General features: G+C 50.3%; 1 protein-coding gene across 2 annotated transcripts in view; it reads left to right on the top strand.

Moving 5' to 3' along the window:
* Positions 1-17,764, top strand: part of PRKCA (protein kinase C alpha) — a 408,132-nt gene that overhangs the window by 359,614 nt on the left and 30,754 nt on the right. For both annotated transcript variants that reach the window (XM_066386622.1, XM_066386623.1), the window contains 4 exons: positions 408-581; positions 2,723-2,814; positions 5,002-5,064; positions 5,905-6,043. In XM_066386622.1, coding sequence (XP_066242719.1) covers positions 408-581; positions 2,723-2,814; positions 5,002-5,064; positions 5,905-6,043 — 468 coding nt within the window. The remainder of the gene's footprint in view (positions 1-407; positions 582-2,722; positions 2,815-5,001; positions 5,065-5,904; positions 6,044-17,764) is intronic.

The following is a 17,764-nucleotide window of genomic DNA, read 5'->3' as shown; positions in this document are numbered from 1 at the left end:
AACTGGCTTCTGTCTCGCCTATTTCTTTGTCTTGGCTCCTGACTGGTGAGAAGCTTTTAAATGTCAGTCACATATTTTGCCCTAAAGGTTATTCCCCAAAAATGCATAATTCAACCCTACTGCTGATCATGTTGCATATGCCTATCAGCAACAGCGCCATCGTGTGGCAGCAGGCTGCACAGTGTACAGATGTTGCTGACCTAAAACTGACACAGGGCAAGAGGAATTTAATATAGTGTTCTGCAGTATTTCCTAGCGTGCACATGAAGTGGAACTTGATGACTATTTTCATAGCTCATGTTTCCACGTCCTCATGTGCTGTCTGCACTGGCACCGGCCTGGCTCCTGCCCGCGCCAGCCCCTCCACGTGCGCGGCCATCTTCACGTTGCCCTTCATCTACCCTCAGGTGATGCTGGCCGACAGGAAGGGGACGGAGGAACTCTACGCCATCAAAATCCTGAAGAAGGACGTGGTGATCCAGGACGACGACGTGGAGTGCACCATGGTGGAAAAGCGAGTGCTGGCCCTGCTTGACAAGCCCCCGTTCCTGACACAGCTGCACTCCTGCTTCCAGACCGTGGTAAGGACACGGGGCTTCCTGCCCGTGGGCTGCTTCCTCTCGGGCTGCTCTGAACCCAGGTGCCCTCAGCATCCAAGTCACCTTGCCTCCTGCGGAGAGAGGCATAGCCTGGGGACCGCCCAGCCCCAGAGTTGTCTCTGCAAAGCAGAGGTGACAGAGGACACCTCAGTCTTGTGCCACTGGTACATTGGGAGCGTCCCCTTCCTGTGCTGTGCCCTACTTAGAGACTTGGCATTAATTCCATTTAATTCAGCAAACGTTTCTGTCAAAGGTTTTCCACATGCCAGGCGTTGTGCTAAGACTTGGAGACACAAGAACAATACAATAACTCACAGTACTGGCTGCATAACAGGCCAGCGTACCCGCTGCCAAGCATTGCGTTGGGACATCAGGAGACTCGATTTTTGCATAAGAGTGTGTTCTTTTTTCAAAGTACACAACGGGAGTTGGCAATCTGACCTTGTTTTGTGCACCCCGTGAGCTCTAAGGAAGGTCTTAAAAATAATAATAAAAATTGTATTTCATGGCATATGAAGTGAAAATTAGATGAGATTCACATATCGGAGTCATAAGGAGTTTTCTTGGAGCACAGCCAAGCTCATTCACTCTCCTCAATCAACAGCTGCCTTCGAGCTATGGAGGCAGGGTGGAGTGGCGTAAGACACGCCCAAAGCCTGTTGACTGTCTGGCCCTTTAAGGAAGATGTCTACTGAGCCCTGTCCTATGGTAGAACTATGCAGAGGACTCAGAAAATTCCAGAGCACCCATCAGCCAGCGGTGGGGCCGGGTCCTGGCTTGGTGCTTGCATGTGGCCTGCAAGACGTCTAAACTGGCCACTCCTCTGCCTCTCTGCATTCTGAGATGTGGCTCAGTCATCAGGGGCTGCAATGTGACTGTGGCAGCTGTTACTATGTTCATCTTCCCATGGGCCAGACACTGACTTCCTGTTTTCTGTCTCCCTTTGAAATCTGTTGGGAGGCGCCCCTCGATGCTGTTGGGTTTTAGAATCTCACAGGCAGCCCAGTCTCAGGGGCGGGGCTGCAGAGCCCGGCTTGGCCACTGCTGTCAGCCTGATGCCAGTGGCCCCAGGCAGCTCCCTGCACCCAGCAGCATCGAGGCAGCGCCACGGAGAGAGGAGAAATATGCCTGGAAGAAAGAACCGTGTTTGAACCCCAGCCCAGATCCCATCACCCTGGTTACACTGATGAAGCGACAAGCGGAGAAATAAAAACGAAATTAAAGTTCATAATGGGAAAGTCGAGCTTGAAGCTCCCAGAGCCATTTCCTGCCTTTTAGCGGAGGCTTCGTCATTTTTTTCTCCTCCCTGTGCAATACTTTTGTGTTTAATAACCTCCCTGAAATGGTGGTGTTTTCTAGAAGAGAGCAGAGGTCAGCTGTTACCTCGCTGTGCTGTTTGTTATTTCCCTGTTACACCCCCTGGGTCTCCCTCCCTGTCCCAGTGTAATGTCCTCAAATATGCAGATTTATGTGGTTCTACAATGTCTGCCCTTCGTGGGGCCAACACTCAGCATACCAGTGACGGGACATCAAAAACCATATTCAGGCATATTATGGATGCAAAAGAACATTGGATTAGCCTCTCCGTTTACTGTCCCCTCCCCCATAGCCAATGTCATTGAGCATTTATAATGTGTACGCCCAACCTAATGCGCGAGGCTTGTTTTCCGAAGCAGGCAGGCAGTCTCAGTGCAACAGTACTCCCACATGCTTCCTAGCCGTTGCAAAGCAGCAACACTGGTTAAAATGAAGTAATTGGCCCATACAGATTCTTGACATCGTCTCTAACTGAGAAATGTATTGTGTGCATACGAGAAAAGGGAAGACCATCTGAGGCCATTACTGGAACAGGGAGCATACGTAAGCAGAACGGGACACGCACGCTGATGGGGAGCCATTACTTCAGTTATGTAACGACTTGATCCTTCCCAGGGTCCTCGTGCAGGAGGGTTCAGTTCTTATTCTTTACTTGGGGAAAAACATGTCGAGGGGTTGCCCTGAGTCGATCTGTCAGCGTGGCCCACATTTTACTAATGAGAAAGCAGCCCGCAGCCCGGAGAGCGTGCAGGACGCTGCTCCGTCTGCAGCGGAGCTCTGCTCACGTGTTGACCCTTGGCCTCCAGGACCGGCTGTACTTCGTCATGGAATATGTCAATGGCGGCGACCTCATGTACCACATCCAGCAAGTAGGAAAATTTAAGGAGCCACAAGCAGTGTGAGTATTTGTTTAAGTCCCTTGATGTAGATAGACACACAGGCGTCCCCGCCAGGAACTTGTGCTGGGTGAACTGTGCAGATGGGGCACAGCCTGGTTCCGGTGGTGCACTGGAACCAGGGTCCGTCTCAGCGTTTCCGTACTGATGAAGTGAGCCACTCATGCACTGAATGCATGGTTATTGCACACCCACAACACCCCCAGGGCCTGCAATGTGAAGGAATGAGTGGCCCCTGCCCTTGGGGAGTGGGAGAAGTCACCCGACAATTGTAATGCATTGCCATGACTTTGCAGGTGGCATGGGGCACCATGCAAAGCCCCCAAAAGAGGAGAGTGAGGGAAGAACATTCTAAAGGAATACCCTCCCGGAGGTGCAGGAGATGGAGTGAGATGTGGAGGGGCAGTAATCATAGGGGCTCTGGGTGACACGCCTGGGGCGGCAGGCTGAGTGGGACTCCGTGAGGCCGGACAGCGTCAGGTTACATTTTCACAGGGAGGAAGGGTGGGAGGGAGCTTCGTTGCTGATGGCAGTCGATGGTGAGGAGAAGGAACGTAGCTGGAGGAGTCAGTGGCTTTGAGAACTCTTCTAGAGACAGAGCTTGGTGATGGGGGGTGAGAAGAGAGAAAGCTCTTTACGTTACACCCCACTTGAGGTTTGGGAGTGGGCAGCCGCCAGGAAGGTGGTGGTTTGAGGGTCACATCATGAGCTTTGTGTGGAAGGTTTCATTAGGACGCCAGTCAGCAACACGGGAGACAGACCTGGGCTCCAGGGGAAGACGAGACTCATCCGTCTGGAGGGTGGACTTGGATCTCTGAACAATCGCCCCATGTTTCAGGGGCCAGGAAGTTCCAGGGCACTCAACAGGAGCACACCTAAACGAAGAGCCATTGCGTGTCCCTGAGCCCTGATGAGTCAAGTCTGCAGATGTTAATAGGATTCTGGCTGATGTTTCATGGGATAGAGGAATGTGACAAGTGCGGGGCCTGGGTGGAGGGTCCGTCCTGGGGAAGATTGGCAAGGCCATCTGGGGACTTCTTCGGTAACAAACTTAAAAAACTGTGCAGGCGGATTTTCCTGTGTTCTTTTCAATTTTCAGAAACGCCTGCCCTTATCCCCTCTCCTATTTTGCTAGTCAGAAAGCAAGGCTGTGCTCAGGTTGTCGGGTAAAGCTGGACGACAACAAAGCTGAAGAATGAGTCAAGAATAGCCACCCAGTGTTACGAAGCAACATAAGAGGGCCAGGCACCTTTCATGGTATTTGTGTTGCCAGGAAGGTTTTATTTTTAAAAGAGAGAAAAGCGTGAAAAATCACGTCAAAGTCACCTCTAAATCCCATCTCTCTTTTCTCTCTGATGTCTTCCCTCTCCCACCAGCTCTCAGAGGTGGTACCTCCCCTGACACTCACCCTCACCCCCCCCACACACACACACACACTTGCTAAAAGATTGGTCCTTGTCATCAGGGCTTTTCTCTGCTCGTGTAGACGTGCTTATTTGAAGCCTCCTAGGTATGATGTTCTCCCAGACAGTTTTGTGGCTTCTCAGACTTCAAAGATTCATAAATACCAGTCAAATTTTATAACATCCTTCCACTTTTATTCTGAGACTCAGCGATTAGCCTACGAATGATTTTGCAATGATAGCAATAACTGCTTTCTGTTATGAATTACGTAACCCGGGTAAACTCAGGTATGAATCACAGTATGCCTCCCACTTACCTGGGCGTGCGGGGGCGGGGGAGGGGGCATCCAGCTATCGAGTTCCTCGCACACTGTGCTTTGTCTTCCAGGGAATTATTGTGCATTCAGACAGTAATGTGTTCTGCCATAGTCCTGACCCAGAGTAGTCTAACAGCCACTCTTTAAAAGATTGGATTAGGAATTTCTCTTAAGCAGTGTGTCACCTGTCCACCTGCCCCAGACGAGAAGTGTTTGTTTGTGGGCAGGTAATAAGCCCATCTCATCACTTTGATTAGCTGCATCATTAGTAGGAGAAGTTGGAGTATAAAATGGCAAAGGGAAGGGCCAAGGGTTGGAAGAACATGCGTGGGGCGATGCCAATCTCTAGTAGTCCCGAGTCTTCCATTCTTTTACCGCTTGGATGCCTGAACTCGGGGACTGGGCCGGTGGGAGGAGGTGCACGGTCTCCAGGAGTCCAGAGATGCCTGACGAGCTTTTTCTCTTGCAGATTCTATGCAGCAGAGATTTCCATTGGATTGTTCTTCCTTCATAAAAAGGGAATCATCTATAGGTGAGTGACGGAGCTCCTCCACCCTCCATGCAGTTCGCGTGTTCTGTTGGGCCCCTGGGTCTCTTTGGGCGTGTCACTCAGTGACAGGGACTTAAGACATGGAGTGGATAACAACCCCCACAGCAACCTGCCGGGACCCTCCAGGAAATCCAAGCCACCTTCCGATCTGGGCCTCCAGAGATTAATCTTGTTTCTGCTTCCCATAAGAAAACATGCTTTTCTTTCCACTGACAGCTTCTTCCTCTGCCTTTTATTTGGGAGGGCAGTCAGGGAGCAGTGGCTACTGAATTTCTGGGAGATGCTCCGCTGAATGAGAACATGGGAAACTGGGGAGAGAGAGGCAAGGGAAAAACTACTAAATTAAATTCTTCTGGTTGTCACCTCTAGTGAAAGTCTGGTGCCAAAGAAAGAAGAATGTCTTCCAGTAGTAAGTGAAGAGTAATGAAAAGGGCATGCGACACTGGGCAGTAGAGAAGGGACACGTGTGGCTCTGCACCTGTGACTTTGCACACCTCCCTCTGTGTGGGACACTAATAATCAAAGGACTGGGCTGTCCCCAGACAAGCTAAATCAGAATCTCTGATGCAGCCATGGTTGGGAATGGCTAGTTCAGTCCTTTAGTCGTTCATTCAACATGTGTCTATTTCCTCCTATATGCTAAGCACTACATTATACTCTAGAGATTAAAAAATAATAATCCCTGGTCTCAACCCTCCTGGGACTTGTAGTTCATGTGCCATCGAGGCAGCAGCTAGTCACGTGGCCTTCTGACTCACCAGCTGCGGAGCAAAGCACACCATGTCATGGGGAAGGCATTGATGCTGTACCACTTCCTTACAGGGACCTGAAGTTAGATAATGTCATGCTGGATTCAGAAGGACACATCAAGATTGCTGACTTCGGAATGTGCAAGGAACACATGATGGAAGGAGTCACAACCAGAACCTTCTGCGGGACCCCAGATTACATTGCCCCGGAGGTAGGGACCCCCGTTCTCCTTGTGTTCTAGACCAGTGACTCCACAGCTCCCTCGTGGGGTATGGAGTCGTTACCAAGTCAATGTGTGGGGTCCTGACGACAAAACAGACTAGACTAGACTGAACAGAGCAAAACAGAAAAAGAAAGTGTGAACACTCAGGGCACATAATAAGTGTATGTCTTGTTCTTTGGTCTTCCTTATGTGCACGTGTAAGCTGGTTGCATGGTAAGATATATTTCCTACACGATTATGGTAAAACAACTTAAGAAACACCATTGTGCTTGACCGGTGCTGACGCAGTGGATAGAGCATTGACTTGGGATGCTGAAGTTCCAGGTTTGAAACCCCATTGTAATCATCCCATGTTGCTGGCTTGAGGCCAAAGGTCTCTGGCTTGAAGCCCAAGGTTGCCGGCTTGAGCAAGGGGTCACTGGCTCAGCTTGAGCCCCCAGTCAAGGCACATATGAGAAAGGAATCAATGAACCAGTAAAGTGCTGCAACTATGAGTTGATGCTTCTCATCTCTCTCTGTCTCTCTACCTCCCTGCCTCTCTCCCTCTGCCCACCCCCACCCCCACTTGCTAAAAGAAAGAAAAAAGAAAGACCATCAGGCAGGGAAGCTTGGGAAAATGTTCTTTGTAGAAAAACTGGGTCAGAAGGTGGTTCCAGTGATCGCTTTTTTAGCAAAATCAGAATGATTAGTGCTCTAAATGACATGTTGGAATTGACTCTGGTGTTTAATCTAGGAGGAATGTATCCATGTGGTTATCATCAAAGTGGATTGAGATTTGTATACTAACAGCCAAGGCCATAGTGCTTTGTCTTTGTTATGAGGCATGTTGAGTAATTCACTTCCTGTTTGATGAAGCTTCCTACCTGCCAAGGATAGAATGGGCTGTAGCCCAGGGTCCCCATATAGCCAACTTTCTCTTCCCACACAGCTCTGTGGATGAAACGGTCTCTTCCCAGCTGAGTTCCAGCATGATGCAGTCATGGATTCAGGGTTAGGTCAACCTTCCGCTCTTTACAGAGCTCTCATGTTAGCTATTGGTGACTTTCATGTTATTTGTTCAACACTCAGTCCCATACATTTCTCTGAAAGGCACTCAGTGCAGTGGGAAAGATGTGTGCTTAGGAATCAGACCAATGTGAGCTTTCATCCTTACTCTGTTAGTTACAGGCTGTGGGGACTCAGGCAAGTTACTTAACCTCTCTGAACCCATTTCTGCAGAGGCAAGTTGGGGATAATTATAATGAGCGCCGTGTAAAATTGTGATGAAGGCTAAAGTGCCTAATACAATATTTGGCACCTAGTAAACCCTCAGGAGTAGCCATTATTCCAAAAGGGAGATGAATTTATCTTTCTTTCTCAAGGGCTTTTTGTTTTATATCTCTAGAGCATGTGGAAACATAGTTAAACTCTTTACTTAGAAATTTAAATTCTGAATTACATGGCCAAAGGTGTTATATTATCTTGATAAGTAGTTATTGAGGTTTCTCCCAAAAAAGAGTTCACGTGTTAGTATCTCCAGGCATAACATGAGCTTAACTAGTCCTATTTTCAAACATGAACAGTGAGATTTGACAGTAGAAATACTCCCTCTTCTATACAGTGTTTCTTACGAAACCTTCTACCAGCTGACGTGAGTTCAACAGGCTGTGAGTATGAGCTGTGCCAGCTCTATGTGACACCCACCAGATGCTATAAAAGCTTGGTGACAGGAGTGGGAGCATTTGGGGGACCAAAGGTGGCTTTGAACTTCATTAAGACCAGATCTCTGCTGATCAGACAAATAGCTTCCTGTGCTCAGTAACACCTCAGCCATCTGGTCTCACCAGGCATGACAGTGTTCCACATAGATGAAACTTTACAAATAATTGAAATCTATTCTTTTTTTTTAATGTCCCTCATTGTATGTGTTTCCCGTTGCTGCTGTAAGAAACAAGCCCAGACTTAGTAGGTGAAAACAATGCACACTTACCACCCGGTAGTCTGGACAGCAGAAGTCCAGAATCAGTCTCACAGGATTCCAGTCAGGTCGTGGGCAGGGCTGCCCTCGCTTGGAAAGCTCTGGGGAGCACACTCTTGGCCTCTTCCAGTCTCTGAGGGTGTGTGCAGTCCTGGGCTCCAGGTATCTCCCTCCTCTCTGTGCCCGAAGCATAGCGTCTTGTAACCGCTCTCTGTCTTTTGTCGCTCCAACCCTGCAGCCTCCCTCTCAGAAGGTCCCCTGTGATCCCATGGGGCCCACCCAGGTAATCCAGGATTATTTCCCCATCTCAAAACTCTTCATCACATAAGAGCCCCTCTTATGGAGCAAAATGAACATGTTCACGGCTGCGGGCTGAGGATACACACATCTGTGTCCTGCGCCCTGATGGCGCTCAGTCTCACAGCATTCGATAGCTTCCCACCACCCGCCTACAGGATACCCAGCCGTGCTTCTACCTATCTTGGTAACTCTGGGCCTTTTTCTTTTTTTTCTTGGACTCGGTTGTGTGCTTGTGTGTTTAGTTCTGTGCAACTTGATCACACGTGTGGGTTCACGCCTCCAGCACCCCTGTGAAGATGCACCTCAGTCTCACTACCACAACGATCCTTCCTTGGCCCTCTTATGACCACTCACCTCCCTCCTGACACCCCTCCCTGCTGCCCTCCCTGTCCCCCGGCAACCATTCACCTACTTTTCACCCTATAACTTTGTCATTTCAAGAATGTTCTATGACAGTCAGGCAGTATGTAACCTGTCAAGGTTGGCATTTTCATCTGAGCACTATAGTCATCTAGAACTACAGTCATCATGTCTGAGTACTGTTTCTACCATTTGCTCAATACATTCCAGGCCTCCATTCCCTCACCTGTAAAATGGGGATGATAAGGTCTATTCCAGAAGGTTGTAGTCTGTAACTTGGAGTATTTTCTGTCTCGGGACCGGTTGGGCCTCTGTCGTCATTGTTCAGTTGGCTCGTTTGCATTGGATGGTGCACTTCCTACAGCTGCCTGCCACATCCTCTGCTGGAAGACCCTGGCTGTTGCTGGCTTCATGGTCATTTTGTGGGACAGCAAGTGCTGGTTGGCCTGGAAAGACCCTTTGAACTGAGAAGTTGATTGCCATTTAGAAGTCACCAGAAGAGCATGGCTCCTGTCTGGAATTAGCCAGGTCATGCTAGGAGCCAGGGAACAAGCTTTCTGAAGGAGGGATCCTGAGAACGCCTGTCAGAGAGAGAGAGTGAGCACGCATGCTGGGAACACGCCTTTAGAGAAGGAGGCATGAAAAACCAACTCTGGGCCCCTCGTACACAGACGATAACATGGTCTGGCCCTGAAGACCGAGTTTGCAAGCCTTCGTGCCTCTCCTGTATCCACTGCACAAGCCGCAACAAAGAGAGCACCACCGTTTATTAAGTGTCTGCTACGTGCCGGCTCCTTCTGTGCTTTCCCTCAGATCCCATGACCAAACCCGTCAGGGACCTAGCACCAGGCCCGCGCTTCAGAGGAGGTGCTGAGGGGTCAGTAATGGTCTAAGGCCACATTCCTAAGAACTGCTGGCATCAGGCTTGAACCCCAGGCTCAGGCCAGCTCTGGACCGTTGCACTGCCGACCACAGGAAATCTGCTCAAACCCTCAATGATTCACATGTGCAGACGACAGTGTGCATGCGTCACTGTGCCAAGCATGGTGCCACCAGGGGTACAGAAATGTATCAGGCCAGGGCCCTGAGCTCAGAGTACTTAACAGTTTAGAAGAGGCGACTTCCGTGCACACAAGCAGAAACCAAACCTGTGCATAGATCCAAGTCGACCTTCATTGAAGAATAAGCCTCACTGCTTTGGGAACACAGTCAATAGTGGCTTGAGGGCTTTCACCTTCCGCTGGCATTTTCCTCAGAGGGTCTAGGCACTGAGCATACCAAGTCATAGGCATAATTGTGGTGAGGAGAAAGACCATCCAGGTTCAAGGTTTCTGAATTTGATCCAAGGTTATCCTGTCCTCTGTGTAAATCTTCCTGACAGGTGGAGGCAAAATAATTATCTTAGATGACATTTTCCTTAATAAGCAGGGCGGAGGCTTGAATAGTTATGCCTGTTCGAAAACCTTGAAATGGATTAATACATTAGCATCTCCTTAACCAGGGAAGATGAGTTAAGGCAGACCATGTCGTTAACAGGTGTGCTTTTGGAGCTGAGGTAGACACCCATGGAGTGGACACTGGCCAGGAAGTAAGTCCTGAAGCTGGCATGAGGGCTGCTCTTTGGTCTGACATAGAAAGAACTCTCCAGGGTCAGTGAGAGCCCTTGACCCCTTTGTCTGGATTCAATCCCCCATCTGTAAGTTAGTTATTTGGGGCTTATGAGATCCAGTTGCCCATCAAGTATTGCCGCACAGCCACGAATCAGACCCCGGCTACTAGCATTGCCTACAGTCTCCTGGAAGAAAGAGAAGCAACCGGGAAAGCATTTGCTTCTGGCTGGCGGACCTCTGAGCACCTCCTGCTGCCACGGGAGCAAAGCTTTTTGAAAGTGCATGCGGAGTCCTCCCTCGCTGCCTGGCTGTGTAGGGGACATTAGACACATGAAGAATAGCAGTCACAATGCAGTGACCGTCTACTCTGTACCAGCCCCTCTGAGCCCACCTTCCAATGCGTCACATTTTCTACATGTGCAGATGTGCAAGTGACACGCCCAAGGTCATGCAGCTGGTAACAGGCAAAGTGGGATTAGGACCCAAGAGATTTAGACCTCGAGCCCATCGAGGTTTTTCCAGATGTTTGCACCATCTCCAGAAGGAGGAGGAGCATAGTAGAGAAGACCAAGGGGTGTGCACAGAGGCGAAGAACCGGGGAGCTGTAGGGTCCACCTGGGACGCCTGTCCCCCAGGTATCAGCGTGGGTCTCTCCCTCACCTCCTTCCGGCCACAGCTCAGATGTCACTTCAGAGAGGTCACTTTTCCTGCTGATCCTATTTAAAACTATAAACCTCCAGCCCACCCAGCACTCCTGACCTCGTGTCTCAACTCTTCCTTCTGAGGTGCCCATCACCCTCGATGCTCTTATGCATTGATTTCTTATCTACCCCGTGAATCTGCACACAGTGGAACCCTGTGTGCAGGGTCTCGTGTTCACTGGTGAGCCCCGTGCAGGGTCTGGAGCAGTGCCCACCAGGCAGGCATAGGTATTTGGGACAAGCGACCGCGGCATGCTGCGTTCCAGGATACCACTGTGGCAGAGGAGACACAACAGCAAGCACCGCAGGCTCTGGACCTGAGAGGGCAGGTGCGCTGGGAGCTGGTGTGGGAAAGGGTGAGACTGATGGCGGGGACAGAGTTCAGAGGAGGGCCGTGTGCCTCTCCCCAGCCCCTGCCAGGGAGCCTGTGTGTGCGAAGGTTGGCGGGACACCTGCCCAGGCTCCCCAGACCCCAAGGTGCCCCCCATGTTGACATCCCCAAGGCTTCTCCTGGCCATCGGGGAACGGGTGAGAGAGGGAGAGAGAACAAAAGGGGATGTAAACGTTAAATGAGAAGAGAGCTCAGATGGTGCACGCAGTCAGGCAGTAAATTACTTGCCAAACGGACAAGAACGGGGGTGGGGGGGAGTGATGAGCTAGTGAGCGGCACCCATCAGCCCCAGCTGTGGTGGCTGCTCTGGGATCAGCCCCTCTGAAGCGCCGGCCCCTCACCCAGCCCAGCAAAGAAAGCGCGATGAAAGCAAGAGAATGATAAACCGCAGGGTGGCTTTCTTTCTATCAAAGGCCAGTTTCCTTCTGTGGAAGGTCACGGGCCAGTGGCTCCAACATCGCAAGAGAAAATGAAGTCTCCGCCACTCCCCCTCCCAGAAGGATGTAAAGAGCCAAGGCCAGGCTTTCCGGTGGGCTCCTCCTTAAATTGTGTAATTCTTCTCAGATCTTCTCCAGGAATTAACATTGGCTATATTAGCTCATCAATTTTGTAGTCTGCCTGCAGCTCTCTGGCTGCCTCCTAATTCTCCCGGCCTCAGAGTTGAATCATTTCAGCCGCGCTCTTCCGGAGCATTCTGCGCCCTCGGCGACATCCTGGTTCATGAAACAGCTGTGACCCAGTCCTTCCTCGAGACCCCTCCTTTTAGTTCTTCCTCCAGAAGCCACCGCTCCGTGTGGCTTGGCTGCCTCTTGGTGAATGCCTGGACCCAAGGCAGGGTGCCTCCCTCGTGGGTTTCCTTTTGTTCAGTCGTTGAGTCAGCTCTGAAAACATGCTGTTATTGGCCCTGTTTTCCCACGACAAACCCAAGGTGCAAAGAAATGTGTTCATTTTTCCCATGGCCCCGATTCAGGGCAGCCTTGGGCTTCGAACCCAGGGCCGATGAGCCTCTCCCTGCGGTGGCTACTGTCCTGAGAGGAAGAGATGGCCGTAGCACCTGAGCTGCTACCGGGGAATACCTGGCCTCCAGCACAGATGAGCTGCTCTCCCGGGCAGTCCCTTGTCTCCAGAGCCTGATGACAGCCCAGTCACCCTTTACTCCCCGTGTTCTGTGGTTGCATTAGTTGCACCCTCATTTGGGGAATTTGTGTAAATCCTGTAAAAATGGGTCAGAGGTGCCTGAATTCTGTTTCATCTTTTATTTTGCGAAATTGCCTGGGCGATGAGGAGGAGGGGGTGTGGGAATCTTGAGAGAGGTGACCAACATTTACTGACTTCCTAGTAAGATGCCCGTCTGTTATCTCGTTTAATTCTGACAGTAGTCCTCAGAGGGGGGCGGTATTATCCCTCGTTTGCATGAGAAAATGGAGGCTGGAGCAGAGAGGTGACCTGCCCTGGGCTGGGACCCTGGGCAGCTCTACCCAACTACCTGCTGCCTTCAGGTGGCAATTTTCAACCTATTTCATCTCACAGCACACATACACTAATTACTAAAATTCTGCAGCATGCCCAAAAAATATATTTTTTGCCAATCTGACAAAAAAAAAAGGTAAAATTTTGATTCACTCACACCGGATGGCTATTGTGTTGGCTGTTGTCATTTTTTTTTAATTTGACAATCTAAGGGAAAAGATATCAGTGCCCCTGACTAAACAGCCAGGTAGTGCATGTTTTAAAAATTCTCGTGGCACGCCAGTTGAAAATCATTGCCGTAATGCCGCCAGTGGCCAACTGCCGCTCAGTGTCTGGCTGACTGCTCAGTTACCCAGGATATCTGTCCAGACCCGCTGGACTCTGAGACCTCCGAGTTCTGGACAATCCTTGATGTCAGCTAATAAAGCTCTCACAGGCACAAAATACATTGTAACTCCCAGCCATTCCTCTAAAGCAGGGGTCAGGAACCTTTTTGGCTGAGAGAGCCATGAACGCCACATATTTTAAAATGTAATTCTGTGAGAGCCATACAATGACCCGTGTATGTTACACATTATCCAATAAAAATTTGGTGTTGTCCCAGGACAGCTGTGATTGGCTCCAGCCACCCACAACCATGAACATGAGCAGTAGGAAATGAATGGATTGTAATACATAAGAATGTTTTATATTTTTAATGTTATTGTTTTTTTTATTAAAGATTTGTCTGCGAGCCAGATGCAGCCATCCAAAGAGCCACATCTGAGAATAGCATTTGTAATCAGCAGGCTTTAACTTCGCTTCTTTCTCCTCTTCCTCCCTCCTTTCTTTTTTTCCTTTGTTTTTCTTTTGTACTGTTGTTTAAAGCAAGTGTTAATCATTACAAACCTTTCTTGTACCTTTTGGGGAAGCAGTGCTCTCAGGTGGGCCACTGTTGGCTCTCGACTCTCCTGGTATAAAGGACCTACAGAGAGGGAGAGGAGGGGGCTTACCGGAAATAGTATTTAAAGCACTTTTATTACCGGTAGAGAAGTCTCCTCCCCAACCCTAGAGAGTGCTACAGTTTTTGTCTAAATAGAAAAAAATGGACTCCAGATTTCCAACTCTTGCCTTGTAGCAATTTTCTTTATAATTTACATGATGCCTTTTGCCCAAAGATCTCAGGCATTGTTGATATTTCTCCAGTAACATACTAAGATCCTTGATCTTAGAGCATTTTGGTGCATTAATCCATTTTCATGTCTCTCTCCCCAGTTAGAGGCATAATCCTGGTGCCTAGTGAAGTGGCCAGCCCAAAGAAATGTCCAGTTAGCCATCCACAGTGGGAGTGAGGGAGGGAGGCCGGGGGTGGGGGGTAATGCCACAAGGAAGGAGAAACCTGCAGTCTCGCTGCTCCAGTAAAAATGAATTTAATTGCATGAGAAGGGGGCGTTTCTGTACTCCGTGCCTAAATCAGTGGGTGGCACACCGTACGCTAATATTTGCTGAAAGAATAAATGGAAGTTTCGATGCTGACTGAGAATTTTCCAGTGTCAGCAGCCATGTCAGAGTGTTCAATATATACTAATATAACCTCCTACCAAAATGTTCCACTTGTTTCCTATGCTGGGTTTAGTTTATTTGCCTTAAATCACTCCCACCTGCCTGCTGTGTCGGGGTGGGGGTGGGAGAGCAGTCTAATTTCTGATGTTAGGCAGCATGGACTTACGTGTTTTGTCAACTTACTGGCAATAAACCCATTTTACTATACATACTGCCATTGCATCCCTCTCCACCCACCTGCCAGGCAGGTGCTGGAAGCCCAAAATCACAGCCAAGAAACAAGCTCAGAGAGGCTAGACAACTTGCACAAGGTCACACAGCTCCCAAGTCGCAGAGAGAGCCTCCTGCTGTCAGGTTGGAGCCCTGTCACCACTTGTACTTCCCCTGCATCAGCTCCTTGTGCTCTGGGTTTCAGTGTGCCCCCGAAAGGGGCAGACTGGGGAGCATCCTGGCTGAGCGTCGCGGGGTCCTGTGTCCCACCCTTACTCCACCTTGGTGCTTCCCGTTTGTCACACTCTGGTCCAGGCCTGCTGCTGCAGGAAGGGGACAGTCAGGAGACCTTGCCGCTCACCCGCCCAGTGACCTTCAGGAAAGCCACTTGGCTACTCTGAGCCTCAGGTTCCTTTTCAGAATCCTGAAGACAGTTTCCTAAATCATCCCTAGGGGCCCTCCCAGCCTTTGCAGCCCAGCAGTCTTACAAGCACTTTGGATGTTGCACTAGAGGCCGGTGGAGTCTGCACAGCGGGCTTGGGTCAGATCCATTTCTGCAACACAGCCCGTGGTGTGTCTGCGGTGCTGGAGCAGTCCGGGCGCTGGGTGCACGGAGGGCGGCCTGGCCTTCTGGGAAGAGTCTGGGTTGAGTCGGGGCAGAGAAGCAGCCTTGATGTAACATGGCCAAGGGTCCAGGAGCTGCGTGGTCCGGGGGTTGTGGGCCTCCACGGAGGGAAGAGTGGAGGAGACGATCCCAGCATTCAGAGGAGAGGCCACCTCCTTTCTCCCCTGATGGCACCATTTTGATATGTCAGTGTTATTTCTGATAAAGGGAAGAGGTATTCTTGGTTTCCTTGAGACAGCAGAAGGCCGTGAGCATGTTTAATGCATAAAGGCCAGCATTATTTTGTGATGACAGTCTGCGAGGAGGCTTTGCCAGCAGGCCGTGTATTTTAGAATGGGGGCTCAGGAGGACTGGTGAGTCAGTGTAACATGAAAATGCAGAAAAGGGTCTCAAGAACGGGAGAATCAGTCTGCATGCATGCATTACAGTCTCATGGGTCCTTCAGGACAGAGCCTTCTGAACCCAGGTCCCGAGTGAAGGGGGCATCCTGGCTGTTTCGATCCTGTTAAGTATTTGAACACTGTTTTTTTTCAAAACTCACCTCAGTTGGACCAGACAAGGTCAAGAGCTGATGACCAAATGGTCAAAAGTAGGGATGCCAAGGCCAGACTACCTGGGTCCACATCCCAGCTTTGCTACTTACTAGCTGTGTGACCCTGGGCGAGCAACTTAACCTCTCTGTGCCTCATTTCCTCATCTTTGAAGTGGGATGCCCGCCTCTTCAGGGTCATGTGAGGGCTGAGTGAACTCAGAGCTGGAAAGCCTGGCACACGGTGAATATCATAATGGTGACAGTGGGTACAGTCCTTGTTGCCACTGCCAGTAGCATCTCAAACCTCATCGTGCTGCCCTGTTCTTCCAGAAAGCACCTGAAGCCCAGCCTCTCTGGGAGGCCTTCTCCTGTGTAGCCCTGGCAGAGGGTGGGAGGGTGCGTGGCCTTAGAGTGACATCCTTCCAGCTGCTGTGGGCCTTTGGCCTTGTGAGAGATGAGAGGCTGCCCCTGGCCCCTGTCATCCCTGGCCCTGAGCCCAGGCTAGGAGAAAGCTCACTCCTAGATCCTTACATAAGACAAGCAACCGCTTATGACATCCTGACACACACCCACAAGCAATGGGCTCATATAAGTAGAATAATAATGATTATAATGACAAAGAGCAGTAAAACTGAATGACAGCACCCCAGCGGGGGGGTGGGGGGGTTGTTGTTGAAGCTGAAGTTCAACCTCCCATGAACTGCAGGAGGCCTGCCAACTGGAGCCTCTCTTTTTGTGAGTTTCTCTGCTGGGAGAAACCCAATTGCCATCACAGCCCCTTGCCTGGGTCCTGGGGTGTCAGGCTGCCCCTTCCCACCCACCCCAGGCTCAGCTATAAGCCTCCATTGGCCCGTGCATGCCAGAGACACCTGCTGCAATGGGGACAGACACCAGAGAGCCTCACCATTCATGCTGTGGCCTCTGAGCCAGGTCCTCAGCCCAAAGCTGGCTCCCTATGCCAACAGGAGCCAGGGAGCCAGAGCAAGTCATACAAGCCACTGAGAGGCTAAGTATGGACCAGCGCTGTCCAACAGAAATAAAGGCAAGCTAACTGCATTTAGCAGCCACATTTTAAAAAGAAACAGGTTCAGTGGTAGAGCGTTGGCCTGGCGTGCAGGAGTCCTGGGTTCGATTCCCGGCCAGGGCACACAGGAGAAGTGCCCATCTGCTTCTCCACCCCTCCCCCTCTCCTTCCTCTCTGTCTCTCTCTTCCCCTCCCGCAGCCAAGGCTCCATTGGAGCAAAGTTGGCCCAGGCGCTGAGGATGGCTCTGTGGCCTCTGCCTCAGGCGCTAGAATGGCTCTGCTACGCCCCAAATGGGCAGAGCATCGCCCCCTGGTGGACATGCTGGGTGGATCCTGGTCGGGTGCATGCGGGAGTCTGTCTGACTGCCTCCCCGTTCCAACTTCAGAAAAATACAAAAAAATAAATAAAATAATAAAAGAAAAAGAAACAGGTGAAATTAATTTGAAAATATTTTAATCCAATGTGTCCAAAACAAAACATTGTTAATGAGATACTTTGTGTTTCTTGGTTCCAAGTCTTCAGGATCTGGTATGTGACTTACACCTAGAGCACATCTCTGGGCGTCCCTGGAGCATCTCAGTTCAAATGCTCAGCAGCCACACGTGGCTGGTGGCCGCTGAACTTGGCTGCACAGGTCCAGGCAGCTCACCAGGAACAGTGTTACCAACATCCTGAATGAGGTGTAGCTAAATGTTTATTTCAAATGGTGCCCTCCAGCACTGTTTCCCTTTTGCAGTGAGATTTGGGGTCATAGGAGATATTTATTCACAGCAGCTGGTCCCCAAGGGGAAAGCATGCTTCGTTCTAACAGTGAACTGGCTTTGGCCAGTCTGCCCTCCCCAGATCTTGTGACTTCAATCTTCAGACCGTCCCGTTTCATCGAGTGCATGAGCCATGGTGACAGATGGTGAGCCCCTGGGGAGGACATGCTCTCGCTGCTGCTACATGCTGAGTCCCATCCTGTTGTTACAGGGCACTGCTGTGAT

The sequence above is a fragment of the Saccopteryx leptura genome, chromosome 5 (assembly GCF_036850995.1).
Source record: "Saccopteryx leptura isolate mSacLep1 chromosome 5, mSacLep1_pri_phased_curated, whole genome shotgun sequence".
Taxonomy (NCBI): Eukaryota; Metazoa; Chordata; class Mammalia; order Chiroptera; family Emballonuridae; genus Saccopteryx; species Saccopteryx leptura.
This window is presented reverse-complemented; position numbering and strand designations above follow the sequence as displayed.